This window comes from Syngnathoides biaculeatus, chromosome 14 (assembly GCF_019802595.1).
Source record: "Syngnathoides biaculeatus isolate LvHL_M chromosome 14, ASM1980259v1, whole genome shotgun sequence".
NCBI lineage: Eukaryota > Metazoa > Chordata > Actinopteri > Syngnathiformes > Syngnathidae > Syngnathoides > Syngnathoides biaculeatus.
This window is the reverse complement of record NC_084653.1, coordinates 1,231,840-1,249,922: the sequence shown is the minus strand read 5'-3', so window position 1 is coordinate 1,249,922 and position 18,083 is coordinate 1,231,840. Positions and strand designations below refer to the sequence as shown.

Below are 18,083 nucleotides of genomic sequence, written 5' to 3'. Positions count from 1 at the left end.
TATATCATCATCTTGTCCCAGCAGCACCAGAAGTCTTTAAAAGATTTTGTTTTTACTACAGACCCAATATTTTAAAGAATGGCTAAAAAAAAAAAAAAAAACTCACTCTCACTGTCCAAGGTGATCGGATCACTTTCCACCCAAGAAGAGCTCTCTGCCCCTCGCTGTGCCCGCACCCTGGCTCTATACCTTCCATACACACTGAGGGAGGTGTTGAAGCTGCTGAAGTCACATTCATGGGTTGAGATGTTCACACAACCCACGGGACACGTTCGGACAGAAGTCCTGTGGAGAAAACACAATACTTACTGAAATTAAATACTACTGGTATTTATGTGCTGCTTGCATGAGTCCTCCCCTCATTTTAAATACGTATAGAATGTGTATCAGAAAAGCTCCAGGACTAGTGTCACAAAAAAAATATTTGAAACCCAAACCCAAATTTTCCTCTTCATTGTTGGCCATACAACCAACCTGCATATCAACAGGGATCCTAGTGTAGGTCTACAAAATGCATCTTCTCTTTTTCCTGTTCATAGGTTTTTAGATTTCTTTGTTCAGACATTTTTTCCAGTTAAGAAGAAATTGCTGTCCTTGTTCACAGTTTTAGCTGTTACTCTAGTCTTTGTCAGATATCTGGTGTGACATGTCTAAAAAGTGCTGATTGGGTTGGGAAACCTTCAAAATAAAGTTCCCTGACTGAGGTCCTTTGGTGTTTGCAACTTTGAGATTAAGAGAAAAGGTGAGAGTTGTGAAAGAACAACTCATGGCTGCTTCTCCAGACAACGTACCAGCTCAGAATACCCCAAGCATCCAACAAGTTTGGTTCCCAGTTTTAATGCCTCTTACATCTGGACCCTGAAAAAAAGTTTTGAAAATCAACACTGAAGCTGTGAAAACCCACGAAAAAGAACCCGCACCAAGAAGTTCTTCTGTCCAATGGCGGTGGAGCCAAAAAAAATTGTGTCTTTGGTTTGCTAAAATTAATGATCAGTCACTTCAGTGCATTATTTGGAATAAGATTAGAGTATATAGTGCAAAGGAATTGTTAATGATGTTTAGTGTCTGACATGCTCCCTCCCGCTCTGAGCCTCACTCTACACCATAGAGTTTCAGTGAACTCAACGCTCAGTCAATTGGGTGGGCAAAACAATAAAATACATCTGTGCCAACATTGAGATGGCTCATAAAATAAATTATACGTTGCACTTTTCCACTGATACTTTTTGCTTTTATTTTAGTCTTGACACCAATGCAAGAGCCGATGACTGGAAAAAAAAAGCTGAACATTAAGCTAGAATTCACCGTAGCAACATTATATTGCAAATGTATTGGGATAAAATTCACACACACGTCTCACAACCCATTCTGGAAGCCGAACCTTATCGTGGTGGAGGGGTTTGTGTGACCCAATGATCTTTGGATCTAAGTTGTCTGGGAATTCAACAAGCCTAGCTAGAAGATACCTATCATGATAAATATTGTCATAGGACTTGCACCTGTTTTTCTTTTCAGTGAAGAGAGGGGCGGAGCTGTCAAAATATCACCACCTGATGATGAGCTGACTCCGATGGTGGGGGAAGATGCCAGTCAGACGTGGCAGGCCCAAACGTATTGTGAGGGGGCAGAATCCTGTTAGTAGTTTCAACTCTCACCTCTGACATAACCTTGCTCATGTTCCAGAGAAGGTGGGGGACATTGAGTCAAAGTGGACCATTTTCTGCATCTCCATTGGTGAGGCGTCCAACCTGAGCTGTGGCCATATGCCTGTCGTGGCGGCAATCCCTGAAATCATTGCTGGACACCAATGACAAGGGATGTTGTCAAGCTGAAGAAGGAGTCTTATAAGGCCTTTTTGGCAGACATCTTTACAAGTCAGACCATTTCCGTTTAAATAAGGGGCTAGTGACTGCCAACATTTTATACTACATCATACAGCGGCAGAAAATGGAAAAATGGTCATGTAATGTGGCTGAAGGGCAAAAGGCACAGGATTCTTCAGCTGTACCTAAACAACTAAAGAAACGAGATGAGAAGATAAGATGAACATAAGGTGTCATTGACATCATCCAAAAAAAATGGAGGAACGAATGATGACAGGCATCACTTGGAATCTCTCTCTCCCTCTATTTCCCTCTCTCCATCTCTCTCTCTCTCACACACACAGACAGACACACACACACACACACACACACACACACACACACACACACACACACACCACACACACACACACACACACACACACACACACACACACACAGCGGTCATGGTTGCCAGAATAAATAAACACCTGTGAAACACAGGCATTTTTTTATTCCTGTAATCACAGGGGACAGAAAGTCGGTGAAAAAGAGAGCTACAAGCTTTTTCTGAGTATAAAATGTCCACAAAATGAACCTTTGGTGACAGTTACCTGCAAATTTACCTTTATTCCATAACAGGTTACTGGGTAACAAATTAATGTTGATTAATAGGTCATCCCACCCTATAATCTAGTCTTATCGTATTATCCTCACTTATCTTAACATAAAGTGCCGTGAAAAAGTATTTTAGACCACACAAACAACTAAATGTGAACGGCTTTTGAATTAGAATTCCATAATTTATAAAGGCATACAAAGAAAATTCAGTTTAATCTACAGTGCTGTGAAAAGGTGCCCCCCTCCTGATTTCTGTTGTTTTTGCATAGTTATCACACACAACGTTTTCAAATTATCAATCCAATTTTAATATTAGACAACCCAAGGAAATACAAAATGCAATTTTCAAATGAAAATTAAATTGATTAGGGCACAAAAAATCCCAACCTTTCTGAACCTCTGTGAAAAAGTAATTGTCTAAAACTAATAACGGGTTTTGCCACCCTTGGAAGCAATAACTGAAATAAAGTGCTGACAATAATTGGTAATGAGTCTTTTCACAGTGCTCAGGGGGAATTTCGTCAGTCTTAGTAGATGCAGAATTGTTTCAACTCTGCTATACTGGAGAGTTTTCTAACATGGACTAGCTATTTGAGGTCACAACACAACACTTCAATTGGATTTCAATCCAGACTTTGACTTAGCTGCTCCAATACCTTTTTTATCCTTTGAGAGGTGGATTTGCTGATGTGTTTCGAATCGTTATCATGCTGCATGATCCAAGATTGCTTGATTTTGAGGGTACAAACTGATGGCCAGACATTCTCCTTCAGGATTTTTCTTTTTTTTTTGTTCCACTGGGAGAAGACCCCGGGGACAACCAAGGATATGTTCCCCGATCCTCAGAAATGTGAGGCAGGTGCTCTATCCAGCCGACCACTGTCCAGGCTTCATTATTTCAGTGCAATGAAATTCTGGATGATTTTTCAGAACTTCTGTCAGTTATCTTGATTCTGTAGAAAATAGCCAAAAAGGTGATCTATTAGATGATGTATTTGAGCAAATGTAGGATAAACAGGAGGATAATGTAGAAATTATAGTCAACATAATTAAGTAACCACTTCTGCCTGTAATGAAGAAATGCTTTGCTCTGCTCCAATTCAGTTACTGTTCCTGCCTGCAATGAAGAATACTTTGCTTCTGCCTGCAATGAAGAAATGCTTTGCTCTGCTCCAATTCAGTTACTGTTCCTGCCTGCAATGAAGAATGCTTTGCTCTGCCTGCAATGAATAATGTTTTAGTCTGCTTTAGAAAACGTGCTAGCAAATTCAGGTTAAACAAAGGGGAAATGTAGAATGCAGCCCTATGGGGGCACAAACCAGCGCAATCTGTAGGCCGGTCCCAAGCCCGGATAAATGCAGAGGGTTGCGTCAGGAAGGGCATCCGGCGTAAAAACTGTGCCAAACAAATATGAGCGTTCATCTAAAGAATCCCATACCGGATCGGTCGTGGCCCGGGTTAACAACGCCCGCCCCCGGCACTGCTAACCTGCAGGGCGTCGGTGGAAATTCAGCTACTGTGGGTCGAAGACAAAGAAGAGGAGGAAACCGGACCCAGCGTCAGAAGAAAAAGAGGAATGCACAGAGCCTACAACTGAGTGTAGGGATTTGAATGTTGGGACTATGTCAGGAAAAGCACAGGAGTTGGTTGACATGATGATTAGGAGAAAGGTTGATATTCTGTGCATCCAAGAGAGCAGGTGGAAAGGTAGTAAGGCTAGAAGTTTGGGAGCAGGGTTTAAATTATTCTACCACGGAGTAGATGGGAAGAGAAATGGAGTAGGGGTTATTTTAAAGGAAGAGCTGGCTAAGAATGTCTTGGAGGTGAAAAGAGTATCAGATCGAGTGATGAGACTAAAATTTGAAATTGAGGGTGTTATGTATAATGTGGTTAGCGGCTATGCACCACAGGTAGGATGTGACCTAGAGTTGAAAGAGAAATTCTGGAAGGAACTAGATGAAGTAGTTCTGAGCATCCCAGACAGCGAGAGAGTTGTGATTGGTGCAGATTGTAATGGACATATTGGTAAAGGAAACAGGGGCGATGAAGAAGTGATGGGTAAGTACGGCATCCAGGAAAGGAACTTTGAAGGGCAGATGGTGGTGGACTTTGCAAAAAGGATGGAGATGGCTGTAGTGAACACTTATTTCCAGAAGAGGGAGGAACACATAGTGACCTACAAGAGCGGAGGTAGAACCACGCAGGTAGATTATATTTTGTGCAGACGATGTAATCTGAAGGAGGTTACTGACTGTAAAGTAGTGGTAGGGGAGAGTGTAGCTCGACAGCATAGGATGGTAGTGTGTAGGATGACTCTGGTGGTGGGTAGGAAGATTAAGAAGACAAAGGTAGAGCAGAGAACCATGTGGTGGAAGCTGAGAAAGGAAGAATGTTGTGCGGCCTTCCGGAAAGAGGTGAGACAGGCTCTCGATGGACAACCGAAGCTCCCGGAAGACTGGACGACGACAGCCAAGGTGATCAGAGAGACAGGCAGGAGAGTACTTGGTGTGTCATCTGGTAGGAAAGGGGAGAAGGAGACTTGGTGGTGGAACCCCAAAATACAGGGAGTAATACAAGGAAAGAGATTAGCGAAGAAGAAGTGGGATACTGAGAGGACTGAGGAGAGGCGAAAGGAGTACATCGAGATGCGACGTAGGGCAAAGGTAGAGGTGGCAAAGGCTAAACAAGAGGCATATGAAGACATGTACACCAGGTTGGACACGAAAGAAGGAGAAAAGGATCTCTACAGGTTGGCCAGACAGAGGGATAGAGATGGGAAGGATGTGCAGCAGGTCAGGGTGATTAAGGATAGAGATGGAAATGTGTTGACTGGTGCCGGTAGTGTACTAAATAGATGGAAAGAATACTTTGAGAAGTTGTTGAATGAAGAAAATGAGAGAGAAGGAAGAGTTGAAGAGGCAAGAGTGAAGGACCAGGAAGTGGAAATGATTACTAAGGGGGAAGTCAGAAAGGCATTACAAAGGATGAAAAATGGGAAGGCAGTTGGTCCTGATGACATACCGGTAGAGGTATGGAAGCAATTTGGAGAGATGGCTGTGGAGTTTTTGACCAACTTATTCAACAGAATACTAGCGGGCGAAAAGATGCCTGAAGAATGGAGGAAAAGTGTTCTAGTTCCCATTTTTAAGAACAAAGGGGATGTTCAGAGCTGTGGGAACTATAGAGGAATAAAGTTGATGAGCCACACAATGAAGTTATGGGAAAGAGTAGTGGAGGCTAGACTCAGGACAGAAGTAAGTATCTGCGAGCAACAGTATGGTTTCATGCCTAGAAAGAGTACCACAGATGCATTATTTGCCTTGAGGATGCTCGTGGAAAAGTACAGAGAAGGTCAGAAGGAGCTACATTGCGTCTTTGTGGACCTAGAGAAAGCCTATGACAGAGTACCAAGAGAGGAACTGTGGTACTGCATGCGTAAGTCTGGTGTGGCAGAGAAGTATGTTAAAATAGTACAGGACATGTATGATGGCAGCAGAACAATGGTGAGGTGTGCCTTAGGTGTGACAGAGGAATTTAAGGTGGAGGTGGGACTGCATCAGGGATCATCTCTGAGCCCCTTCCTGTTTGCAGTGGTAATGGATAGGCTGACAGATGAGGTTAGACTGGAATCCCCTTGGACCATGATGTTCGCAGATGATATTGTCATATGCAGTGAAAGCAGGGAGCATGCAGAGGAACAATTGGAAAGATGGAGACATGCACTGGAAAGGAGAGGAATGAAGATTAGCCGAAGTAAAACAGAATATATGTGCGTGAATGAGAAAAGTGGAGGGGGAAGAGTGAGGCTACAGGGAGAAGAGATAGCGAGGGTGGATGACTTCAAATACTTGGGGTCAACAATCCAGAGCAATGGTGAGTGTGGTAAGGAAGTGAAGAAACGGGTCCAAGCAGGTTGGAACAGCTGGCGAAAGGTGTCTGGTGTGTTATGTGACAGAAGAGTGTCTGCTAGGATGAAGGGCAAAGTTTACAAAACAGTGGTGAGGCCGGCCATGATGTACGGATTAGAGACGGTGGCACTGAAGAAACAACAGGAAGCTGAACTGGAGGTGGCAGAAATGAAGATGTTGAGGTTCTCGCTCGGAGTGACCAGGTTGGATAGGATTAGAAATGAGCTCATTCGAGGGACGGCCAAAGCTGGATGTTTTGGAGACAAGATTCGAGAGAGCAGACTTCGATGGTTTGGACATGTTCAGAGGCGAGAGAGTGAGTATATTGGTAGAAGGATGCTGAGGATGGAGCTCCCAGGCAAAAGAGCGAGAGGAAGACCAAAGAGAAGGTTTATGGATGTGGTGAGGGAAGACATGAGGGCAGTTGGGGTTAGAGAGGAAGATGCAGGAGATAGGCTAAGATGGCAAAAGATGACACGCTGTGGCGACCCCTAACGGGACAAGCCGAAAGGAAAAGAAGAAGAAGAAGAAGAAAGGGGAAATGTAGGAATAATTGTGAATATAATTATCATACATCTGCTTCGAATAAAGAAATGCTTTGCTCTGCTTTAGATAACATGTTAAAGAAATGATGACCACACATGTACTCAGCAATCTTCCACACACATGAACAAAACTCGCACACTTCTCACTATGTTTTGCTTGCCAGCTCCATTTTGTAACATCCATGTAAATAAGGGGCGTCTTGAAACTAAATAAATAGAGGTGCTCAGGAGAGAATAATCAGAGAGTGCAGTGGCGTATTGCACGAGACAGCTCCTGTACTCTCTCCTGCCGAGCTGTCAAACTTGAACTGGTGTTTTTGCTTCCTTTTTTGTCCATTTTAATGAATGTCTAATTGGTAAACCTGACATTTACCTTTATTCCTCTGTAGTTTCCACAGTTCTGAACATCGCCTTTGTTCTTAAAAATGGGGATTAGCACTAGCTGTATCACACAAATATTTTGTTAAAAAAAAAAAAAAAATCATACATTGTGATTTCTGGGTTTTTCTTTTTAAATTATCTTTCTCACAGTGTACATACACCTACGATGAAAATTTCAGACCCCTCCAGGATTTCTAAGTTGGAGAACTTGCAATATAACAGGCTGTTCCAATACTTATTTTCTTCACTGTACATATACATCCCATGACTGAGCTCTTAGCTAGAGTTGCTCTCATGTAAAAGCGGATTTCCACATTGAAATTAATGCAAATGCTATGAATCCTAACCCTAGCCCCAAAATGCCAACCCATTTTTTTATTTTCTACATATTTAAATAAGAAAAGTCTATTTTAAAATAACTATCGTATTGTATTGTATAAAACAAAAGAAAATGGAAAGAAAGGAACTGCTTTTATAAACTGGACTTTACCCTGGAGCTGAGATGACTTTTGGTCGCAGAAGATACTGGTGGAGGTGGAGAGTGGAGAAGGCAGATGTTTGTGGAAGAGGTGGTTTCAATGTCACTTTCACTCAGTCTCTTCTTTACACTGTGGCTCTGAACTTAATAGCAACACATTTTTCTGTGTCAACAGATGGCCATTTTAAAAAATAACTGTCCTAAGTTTGTTTGTGCCTCTTTTTGACTATTTCTGAAATGTGTAAGGCACGAGTAATTACACAGCACCAAAGCATGACCATTTTCTTCACTACAAAGTTTAAAACTTTCTCCTACATTGTCAATACTTCCTTTTTTTTGGCAGTAGAGATAACATCCTCCTGTCTCCTCATCAGAACTCTCACTCCGCACCTCTTTTGTTGCTCCATCTGTCGCTCTTAATTCCTCCATTGTCAGCCCCTCCTCAGCTCCATAGAGTCAAAATATCTTGATAGCAAAGGAGCTTAACACAATGTGGGACGTTGAAACACTCTTATCTCTCACCTGTTCTAAATGATTCTTCTAAGGAATAGTTCTAATAAACAGAAATCTCTCATGTTCTTTGTTCTTGTTACTTTGTTGTTCTTTGTTCTGAATGTCGTACCAGGGCAGCACCGACTGCTGGAGAAAAATCCCTTGTGTCTTGTTACACACTAGGCCTCCTCGAGCCATCACCTTATCGTGTTTGAGTGGTTTGTGTCTTCCGATGATCCTAGGAGCTAAGTTATCTGGGGCTTCACGCCCCTGGTAGGGTCATCCATGGCAAAAAGGTCCTCGGTGAGGTTACCAGACAAAGTACAACTCCAAAACCCCTTTGACAAGTGCAAATGTTGCTCTTGGTTTCCTTTGCCCGGACGCGGGCCCCTTTGGAGCCAGAGCTGGAGGTGGGGCTCGAAGGTGAGTGCCTGGTGGCCGGGCCTGCACCCATGGGGCTCGGCCGGGCACAGCCTGAAAGAGTAACATGGCATCATGGGCTCACTATTTCTGAGTGGGGCCATAGCGATCGGGTGCGAAGTGAGCTGGGCGGTGGCCAAAGGCTTCACGATTTACGATTATCTCCCACTTGTTGTTAATTCTTGATTTGAAAAAAAAAAAAAAAATAGACCTTTATGTTTGAAGCCTGAAATGTGGCGAAAGGTTGAAATGTTCAAGGGGGCTGAATACTTTCACAAGGTACTGTACTTTGCCCCAACCAATTTCTAATCATCATCATGGGAATTTGGTGAATGAAGAGCACTCATGATACAAATAAACAACAAAAAATGTCTCCTCCAGAAGACGATTCAGGTTTTGGAATAGCCCAGTCAGAGCCTAGATCTCAATGCAATCAAATATCAGAGAGAGGATCTGAAGGTTTGAACAATTGATTGCCTCAAAGAAAGAAAAATGTTTTGATGCTCAGATGACATCGACTTACGTGCATTCTGTGGTGAAGATTAGGTCGCTGGACTCCCCCTCAGGTGAATCCCATCTCAGCACCAAATTCATGTTCATGGAGCTGAGCTGAACATTTCTGGGAGCGCTGAGCACTGCTACAACCACTACATGGTCAGAAACACACATCAGGTTTAAAAATAATATTGCGCCCAAGTTGGAATACTTGAATACCAGCACGATATCCACTCTACACAGACAGCAATGGTTCTCAACACCGATCACCTTGGGAGCCGCATTGTCCTATTGTTACGTCAATAAGATTATTTAGAATTCGAACTGGTGACAACAAATCGAAGAGGCTCCGACCTGCAAGACCGTTCGATAACTAAATCCTGCTGAATTTGGACCGAATGTTGTGAGTGTTTGACGTGGGACGCCTCTGGTGACAACTTCAGTGGACTAAAATCATCACCTGTATAATCTTAGTACCCAAATTGGAGCCATATGCGTTCGTGTTGAAGCTGCACAGCATAGCCTAGCCTAGCCTAGCTCGGGAACATCAAGCAACGTATGTCATCAAATGTTTTCTGAGGAGGTAAACATTCAATAGTGAGTACTTACACAGCGTGCAAAACCTACGTCTCGTTAACAACGAGGACCGTGAGTACTTACTTATACCAATTTAAACGTATCTATAGGGCCGGACCACCTAAGCTTATCTGGCTAACAACGAGGAGCGTTTGCGATCGAACAGTGCTGTTGAGGAAGCATCGAATGTGTTTAACTTCATAACGTGTACAACCTAAACAACGGGTACAACGAGGGACGTGATGAGGTTAGACTGGAATCCCTTTGGACTATGATGTTCGCAGATGATATTGTGATCTGCAGTGAAAGGAGGGAGCAGGCGGTGGAACAATTAGAAATATGGCATCACGCATTGGAAAGGAGAGGAATGAAGATTAGCCAAAGTAAAACAGAATATATGTGCATGAATGTGAGGGGTGGAGGAGTAGTGACGCTCCAGGGAGAAGAGATAGCGAGGGTGGATGACTTCAAATACTTGGGGTCAACAATAGAGAGCAATGGAGAGTGTGGGAAAGAAGTGACGAAATGGGTCCAAGCGGGGTGGAAGAGTTGGGAGAAGGTGTCTGGTGTTCTGTCCGAAAGGAGAGTCTCCGCTAGGATGAAGGGCAAAGTTTATATAACAGTGGTGAGGCCGGCCATGATGTACGGATTAGAGACGGTGGCACTGAAGAAACAACAGGAAGCAGAACTGGAGGTAGCAGAAATGAAGATGTTGAGGTTCTTGCTCGGAGTGCCTCCATCTTTCTAATTGTTCCTCTGCTTGCTCCCTGCTTTCACTGCAGAAAACAATATCAGCTTTTAAAGGAAGAGCTGGGTAAGAATGTCTTGGAGGTGAAAAAAGTATCAGATCGAGTGATGAGACTAAAATTTGAAATTGAGGGTGTTATGTATAATGTGGTTAGCGGCTATGCCCCACAGGTAGGATGTTACCTAGAGTTGAAAGAGAAATTCTGGAAGGAATTAGATGAAGTAGTTCTGAGCATCCCAGACAGCGAGAGAGTTGTGATTGGTGCAGATTGTAATGGACATATTGGTAAAGGAAAAGGGGGCAACGAAGAAGTGATGGGTAAGTACGGCATCCAAGAAAGGAACTTTGAGGGACAGATGGTGGTGGACTTTCCAAAAAGGATGGAGATGGCTGTAGTGAACACTTATTTCCAGAAGAGGAAGGAACATAGAGTGACGTACAAGAGCGAAGGTAGAAGCACGCAGGTAGATTATATTTTGTGCAGACGATGTAATCTGAAGGAGGTTACTGACTGTAAAGTAGTGGTAGAGGAGACTGTAGCTCGAAAGCATAGGATGGTGGTGTGTAGGATCACTCTGGTGGTGGGTAGGAAGATTAAGAAGACAAAGGTAGAGCAGAGAACCATGTGGTGGAAGCTGAGAAAGGAAGAATGTTGTGCGGCCTTTCGGAAAGAGGTGAGACAGGCTCTCGATGGACAGAAGCTCCCGGAAGACTGGACTACGACAGCCAAGGTAATCAGAGAGACAGGCAGGAGAGTACTTGGTGTGTGTTCTGGGAGGAAATGTGAGAAGGAGACCAGGGAGTCATACAAGGAAAGAGGTTAGTGAAAAAAAGTGGGACACTGAGAGGACTGAGGAGAGGCAAAAAGAGTACATCGAGATGCGACGTAGGGCAAAGGTAGAGGTGGCAAAGACTAAACAAGAGGCATATGAGGACATGTAGACCAGGTTGGACACGAAAGAAGGAGAAAAGGATTTCTACAGGTTGGCCAGACCAAGGGATAGAGATGGGAAGGATGTGCAGCAGGTAAGGGTGATTAAGGATAGAGATGGAAATGTGCTGACTGGTGCCAGTCGTGTGCAAACTAGATGGAAAGAATACTTTGAGAAGTTGAATGAAGAAAATGAGAGAGAAGGAAGAGTTGAAGAGGCAAGTGTGAAGGACCAAGAATTGGCAATGATTAGTAAGGGAAGTTAGAAAGGCACTAAAAAGGATGAAAAATTGAAAGGCAGTTGGTCCTGATGACATACTGGTGGAGGTAATGAAGCAATTTTGAGAGATGACTGTGGAGTTTTTGATGAACTTATTCAACAGAATACTCCTGGGCGAAAAGATGCCTGAAGAATGGAGGCAAAGTGTCGTAGTTCCCATTTGTAGGAACAAAGGCAATGTTCAAAGCTGTGGGAATTATAGAGCAATAAAGTTGATGAGCCACGCAATGAAGTTATGGGAAAGAGTAGTGGAAGCTAGACTGAGGACAGAAGTAGGTATATGCGAGCAACAGTATGGTTACATGCCTAGAAATAGTACCACAGATGCATTATTTGCCTTGAGGATGCCAGTGGAGAAGTAAAGAGAAGGTCAGAAGGAGCTACATTGTGTCTTTGTGGATCTAGAGAAAGCCTATGACAGATTACCAAGAGAGGAACTGTGGTACTGCATGCGTAAATCTGGTGTGGCAGAGAAGTATGTTAAAATAGTAAAGGACATGTATGATGGCAGCAGAACAATGGTGAGGTGTGCCTTAGGTGTGACACAAAAATTTAAGGTGGAGGTGGGACTGCATCAGGGATCAACTCTGAGCCCCCTCCTGTTTGCAGTGGTAATGGATAGGCTGACAGATAAGGTTAGACTGGAATCCCCTTGGACCATGACACAGATGATCATATGATATGCAGTGAAAGCAGGGAGCATGCAGAGGAACAGTTAGAAAGATGGAGACATCACTGGAAAGGAGGGGAATGAAGATTAGCCGAAGTAAAACTATGAATATATGTGCGTGAATGAAAAAGGTGGAGGGGGAACAGTGAGGCTGCAGGGAGAAGAGATAGAGAGGGTGGAGGACTTCAAATATTTCGGGTCAACAATCCAGAGCAATGGTGAGTGTGGCAAGGAAGTGAAGAAACGGGTCCAAGCAGGTTGGAACAGCTGGCGGAAAGTGTCTGGTGTGTTATATGACAGAAGAGACTCTGCTCAGATGTAGGGCAAAGTTTACAAAACAGTGGTGAGGCTGACCATGATGTACGGATTAGAGATGGTGGCACTGAAGAAACAACAGGAAGCAGAACTGGAGGTAGCAGAAATGAAGATGTTGAGGTTCTCGTTCGGAGTGAGCAGGTTGGATCGGATTAGAAATGAGCTGATTAGAGGGACAGCCAAAGTTGGATGTTTTGGAGATAAGGTTAGAGAGAGCAGACTTAAAGAGTTTGGACATGTTCAGAGACGAGAGAGTGAGTATATTGGTATAAGGGTGCTGAGGATGGAGCTGCCAGGCAAACGAGAGAGAGGAAGACCAAAGAAAAGGTTGATGGATGTTGTGAGGGAGGACATAAGGACAGTGGGTGTTAGAGAGGAGGATGCACGAGAGACAGTTAAGAAAGTAAGTATTTGAACACCCTGCTATATTGAAAGTTGTCCCACTTAGAAATTATGGAGGGGTCTGAAAAGAAGATGCACAGGATAGGCTTAGATGGGAAAAAAAAGATGACACGCTGTGGTGACCCCTATTCAATTGTAAATCCATTGATTAAAGCTAGTAGATGATCTATATCTTACTAAAGCATGTCGAGGAGAAAAGCTTTCAACTTCAGGATAATGCATACCATGGGAAAATGACCGTTAGAACTTAGATCAAGTCAAAGTAAATCACAATATCATACTTATTATATTTAGCGGGCGGGGGGGGGGTGGCTTTCCAGTGCGTGCCTCCATCTTTCTAATTGTTCCTCTGCTTGCTCCCTGCTTTCACTGGAGAAAACAATATCATCTGCGAACATCATATTCATTCCATCATTCCAGTCTCACGTCATCTGTCAGCCTATCCATTACTACCGCAAACAGGAAGGGGGTCTGCACGGAACACTGATGCAGTCCCACCTCCACCTTAAAATCTTCTGACACACCAACGGCACATCACACTGTTGTTCTGCTGCCCTCATACATGTATACATACTATTCTAACATATTTCGCCGCCACACCAGACTTGCACATGCAGTACCACAGTTCCTCTCTTGGTACTCTGTCATTGGCTTTCTCTAAGTCTACAGACACAATGTTCCTACTTCTGACCTTCTCTGTACTTTTCCACGAGCATCCACATGCACATCTCTATTCCTCAGTCTGGTCGACCTGTAGAGATCCTTTTCTCCTTCTTTTGTATCCAACCTGGTGTACATGTCGTCCTATGCCTCTTGTTTAGCCTTCGCAACCTCTACCATTGTCCTACGTCGTATCTCAATGTACTCCTTTCGCCTCTCCTCAGTCCTCTCCAAGTCCCACTTCTTCTTCGCTAATCTCTTTCGTTGGATGACTTCCTGTATTTTGGGGTTTCCCCACCAATTCTCCTTCTCCCCTTTCCTACCAGAAGGCACCCCAAGTACTCTCCTGCCTGCCTCTGAGTAGCTTGGCAGTAGTATTCCCAGTATTCCAGGAGCTCTTCCTGTCAAGGTAGAGCCTGTCTCACCTCTTTCTGGAAGGCCACACAACATTGTTGCTTTCTCAACGTCCACCACCTGATTCTCTGCTCTACCTTTGTCTTTTTAGTCTTCCGACCTACTACCAGAGTCATCCTACACACCAGCATTCTATGCTGTCAAGCTACACTCTCCCCCACCACAACCTTACGTCAGTAACCTCCTTCAGATTACACCGTCTGCACAAAATATAATCCACCTTCGTGCTTCTACCTCTGCTCTTGTACGTCACTCTATGTTCCACTCTCTTCTTGAAATAAGTGTTCACCACTGCCAATTCCATCCTTTTTGTGAAGACCATCTGCCCCTCAAAGTACCTTTGCTGAATGCCGTACTTACCCATCACTTCTTCATCGCCCCTGTTTCCTTCGCCAACATGTCCATTGAAATCTGCACCAATCACAACTCTCTCTCTTGTCTGGGATGCTCAGGACTACTTTGTCTAGTTCCTTCCAGAATTTCACTTTCAACTCGAGGTCACATCCTACCTGTGGGGGAATCGACGCTAATCACATTATACACAATACCCTCAATTTCAAATTTCAACCTCATCACTTGATCTGATACTCTTTTCGCCTACAAGACATTCTTAGCCAGCTCTTCCTTTAAAATAAACCCTACTCCATTTCTCTTCCCATCTACACCATGGTAAAATAATGTAAACCCTGCTCCTAAACTTCTAGCCTTACTCCCTTTCATTTTACTCTCTTGGATGCATAGAACATCAACCTCTCTCCTTATCATCATGTCAACTAACTCCTGAGCATTTCCTGTCATAGTCCCAACAATCAAAGTTCCTACACACAGCTGTAGGGTTTGTGCATTCCTTCTCTTCTTCTTCCAACTAAGCCGCTTTCCTCCTCTTTTTTGTCTTCAACTTACAATATCTGAATTTCTACCTACGCCTTGTAGATTAACATTTCCAGGCACGGGTGTAGGAAGCCCGAGCCACGACCTAACTGTTGTAGAATTCGTATGATGAACACTCATATATGTTTGGCACAGTTTTATGCCGGATGCCCTTCCTGACGCAACCCTCTGCATTTATCCGGGCTTGGGACTGGCCGACAGGACGCACAGGAATTGTGCCCTCCTTCAGGCTCCAATAGTCAAAACAAGCAATCAAATAAACGAAGTCAGCACATAAAGTACACAAATCAGATCCTCTCTGTGTGAAAATATAAAGGATATGGCAATTTTAAGGATATCTGGATAGAAGGGATTCAAACCACCATGGGCCTTACTCTAGTAGTTGAAGGTTGAGTCCACGTTCGATTAGTCTGTTCATATATCGAAACACGAACTGTCATTTTCCCCGTGCTACACATTATCTTGAAGTTCAAAACTTTTCCCCTCTACATGCTTTAGGAAGATATAGATCATCCATTGCTCGCTTTCATCAATGGATTGACAATAGATACCGCCGTAAATTACGCTAATTATAACAATACGTCACGATTGCTGACAGGAATGTTTGTTGCAATTTATCGCTATCTTTGTTGCTACGAACGCAGATTATGTTGAACTAAACTTTCAGCATTTTCAAAACATTGCGGGTATAGACCGTTCATGTTTATTCCTTGACAGGCCAGTGCATTTAACTTTTCTTCAGATAAAGTTTGTCAGATCAACAATTTTTATTGATGAAAATTTTTAAATGCCGTTTTATATCATGTTTTACTAATATCAGTTGAAATTGGAAATGGTCATTTCTGAGTTTGAAATTTTTGTTTGCTATTTTAGTTATTTTATTTTTCATTTAAGTTATATTTATCCAGTAAGTTATTTTAAGGGCTTGAGATTCCATCCCTAACCACACCCGCAGCTTAATCTGCGGGCATGACTGGGGGGACTACACCTCTAACTTTATAGCTCCGAGCATGACTGACCACACCTGTACATTTTTCAAATGTGAGTCATTGCAATACCTTAGAGTACTAATCCAGAGGAAATGTATTTTGTCTATCATACAAATGTAGCTAAAATTTGATTGAAAATTTTTTTTTAAATTCTCAACACAACAGAAATGAAATAAATTAGCGCCAAAGTGCACATTTTCTTTGTAATCCGAAGGCCTCCTATGTCTGTTTCAAACCGAGGCTCTGTTGAACCTGCTTCGGTTTGACGTCACACCGAGAGAACCCCAGTAAACAATGGCTTCCTAAACAGACAATCATACACGCGGGTGGGATCGAGAGAAGATAGACAGCAGTGATGAAGAAGTTTTAATGGAATGTGTAAATGCTACTGGGTTCTTGTGTGTGCATAAGAGACCACACAGGTTTGCGAAGCAATGAGTGTTTATTTAACTCCGAGGACATGGAACACAGTGAGTGGCTACACACAGACTGCTGCTGATAAATACCTACAACATATATATAAGGGACCCAACCCATAACACCTAAGAGAGGTGTATGCCCCTACTCAGCATAGTGACAAATGACCAATAATCTACAGAATGCTCTTTGGAAGAGATGGGAACTGAAGGGCAGGAATTTTCTTATTCTGCCCATGTTTGAAAAACATCCCATACAGGTGTAATTCAACCATTTATGTTCGAACTAGTGTGACGGTCTGAGCATCCAATGCAACAAGAGTACGGGATTCGGGAAGACTTGACATAGGAGACGTGGAACTTCGCACCCAAAACACAGACTGTTAGGTGCCTCGAAATCTACATACATCTTATTGACGAAATAATCTAATTCAAACACGTTTAAATGTCTGATGCTGCTTGCACACGACAGTGAGTCGTTTGTTGTTATTGTACTAGCGACTGAGTCGGCGTAAAACAAAAATCAAAACCTTCGGTATCATTCTGCGTTTAAAGATTTAGCCCATATTTTCACTTGAGATCACACACAGCCGTAGTCGAATTATAGCAAGATCTAAGTCTCAACGGTACACTAACTTTATGCAGTGTCCAAATTTCTTCACCTCCTAAACATCACATGTATAAGGAATATTAGCTGACATATATATCTGTATTGCTACTGGTCTTACATTTAAAACGTGATACTTATCAATACTAAACAATTGAACACTATGTACTTACTTGCTACCGAAAACGACTCAAAAGAAATGTGGGAGGGATTACAACACATCACAAACTACAACAGTAAGAACAAGATGTGTGCCGGAAACACAGACACCTCGCTGGCAGAGAAACTAAACCATTTCTTTGCCCATTTTGAGATGGACAGCTCAAACACAGGCTCATCACAACCACCTCCCAACAGCAACACACTGACACTTCAGGAACATGAAGTGAGAGGTGTGCTCAGGACTGTCAATACCAGGAAGGCTGCTGGCCCAGACGGAGTGCCGGGGAAGGTACTGAAGGCCTGTCCATATCAGCTGACAGGTGTTTTCACAAAAATCTTCAACAGATCCCTGCAACAATCAACCATTCCCTTCTCCCTGAAATCTGAAATAATCATCCCCATCCCAAATAAAACAGCCATTGACAGTCAAATGATGACAGACCTGTTGCACTTAGACCTGTGATCATGAAGTGCTTTGAGAGGCTGGTTGCACACCATATATGGGGCTCACTTCCTCCCTCACTCGACCCCTACCAGTTTGCCGACAGAGGAAACCGGTCCACTGAGTATGCTATCACAATAGCTCTCCACACTGCACTGAGCCACCTGGAATGCCAAGGGAATTACGTCAGGATGCTTTTCATAGACTTTAGTTTAGCCTTTAATACCATCATCCCAGGTATTTTGGTTGACAAACTCTCCCTCCTTGGACTATCTCCTTCCATCTGCTGCTGGATTAAAGACTTCCTCACAAAGCGTCCCCAGTCTGTCAGACTTGGCCCGCACCTCTCTTCCTCAATCACCCTCAGTACCGGGTCCCCCCAAGGCTGTGTACTGAGCCCTCTGCAATATTCTCTGTACACATATGACTGCATACCAA

At 43.3% G+C, this 18,083-nt stretch overlaps 1 protein-coding gene across 6 annotated transcripts in view; it reads right to left on the bottom strand.

The window, feature by feature from the left end:
• The window catches only part of LOC133512576 (interleukin-10 receptor subunit beta-like), a 95,336-nt gene that overhangs the window by 64,218 nt on the left and 13,035 nt on the right, over window positions 1-18,083 (bottom strand). For all 6 annotated transcript variants that reach the window (XR_009798212.1, XM_061842336.1, XM_061842332.1 and 3 more), the window contains exons 2-3: window positions 9,171-9,294; window positions 107-285 (exon numbers count right to left, since the gene is read on the bottom strand). Coding sequence is in view for 5 of the 6 variants with exons in the window: in XM_061842336.1 (XP_061698320.1) it covers window positions 107-285; window positions 9,171-9,294 (303 nt within the window). In the remaining variant the exon portion in view is untranslated. The remainder of the gene's footprint in view (window positions 1-106; window positions 286-9,170; window positions 9,295-18,083) is intronic.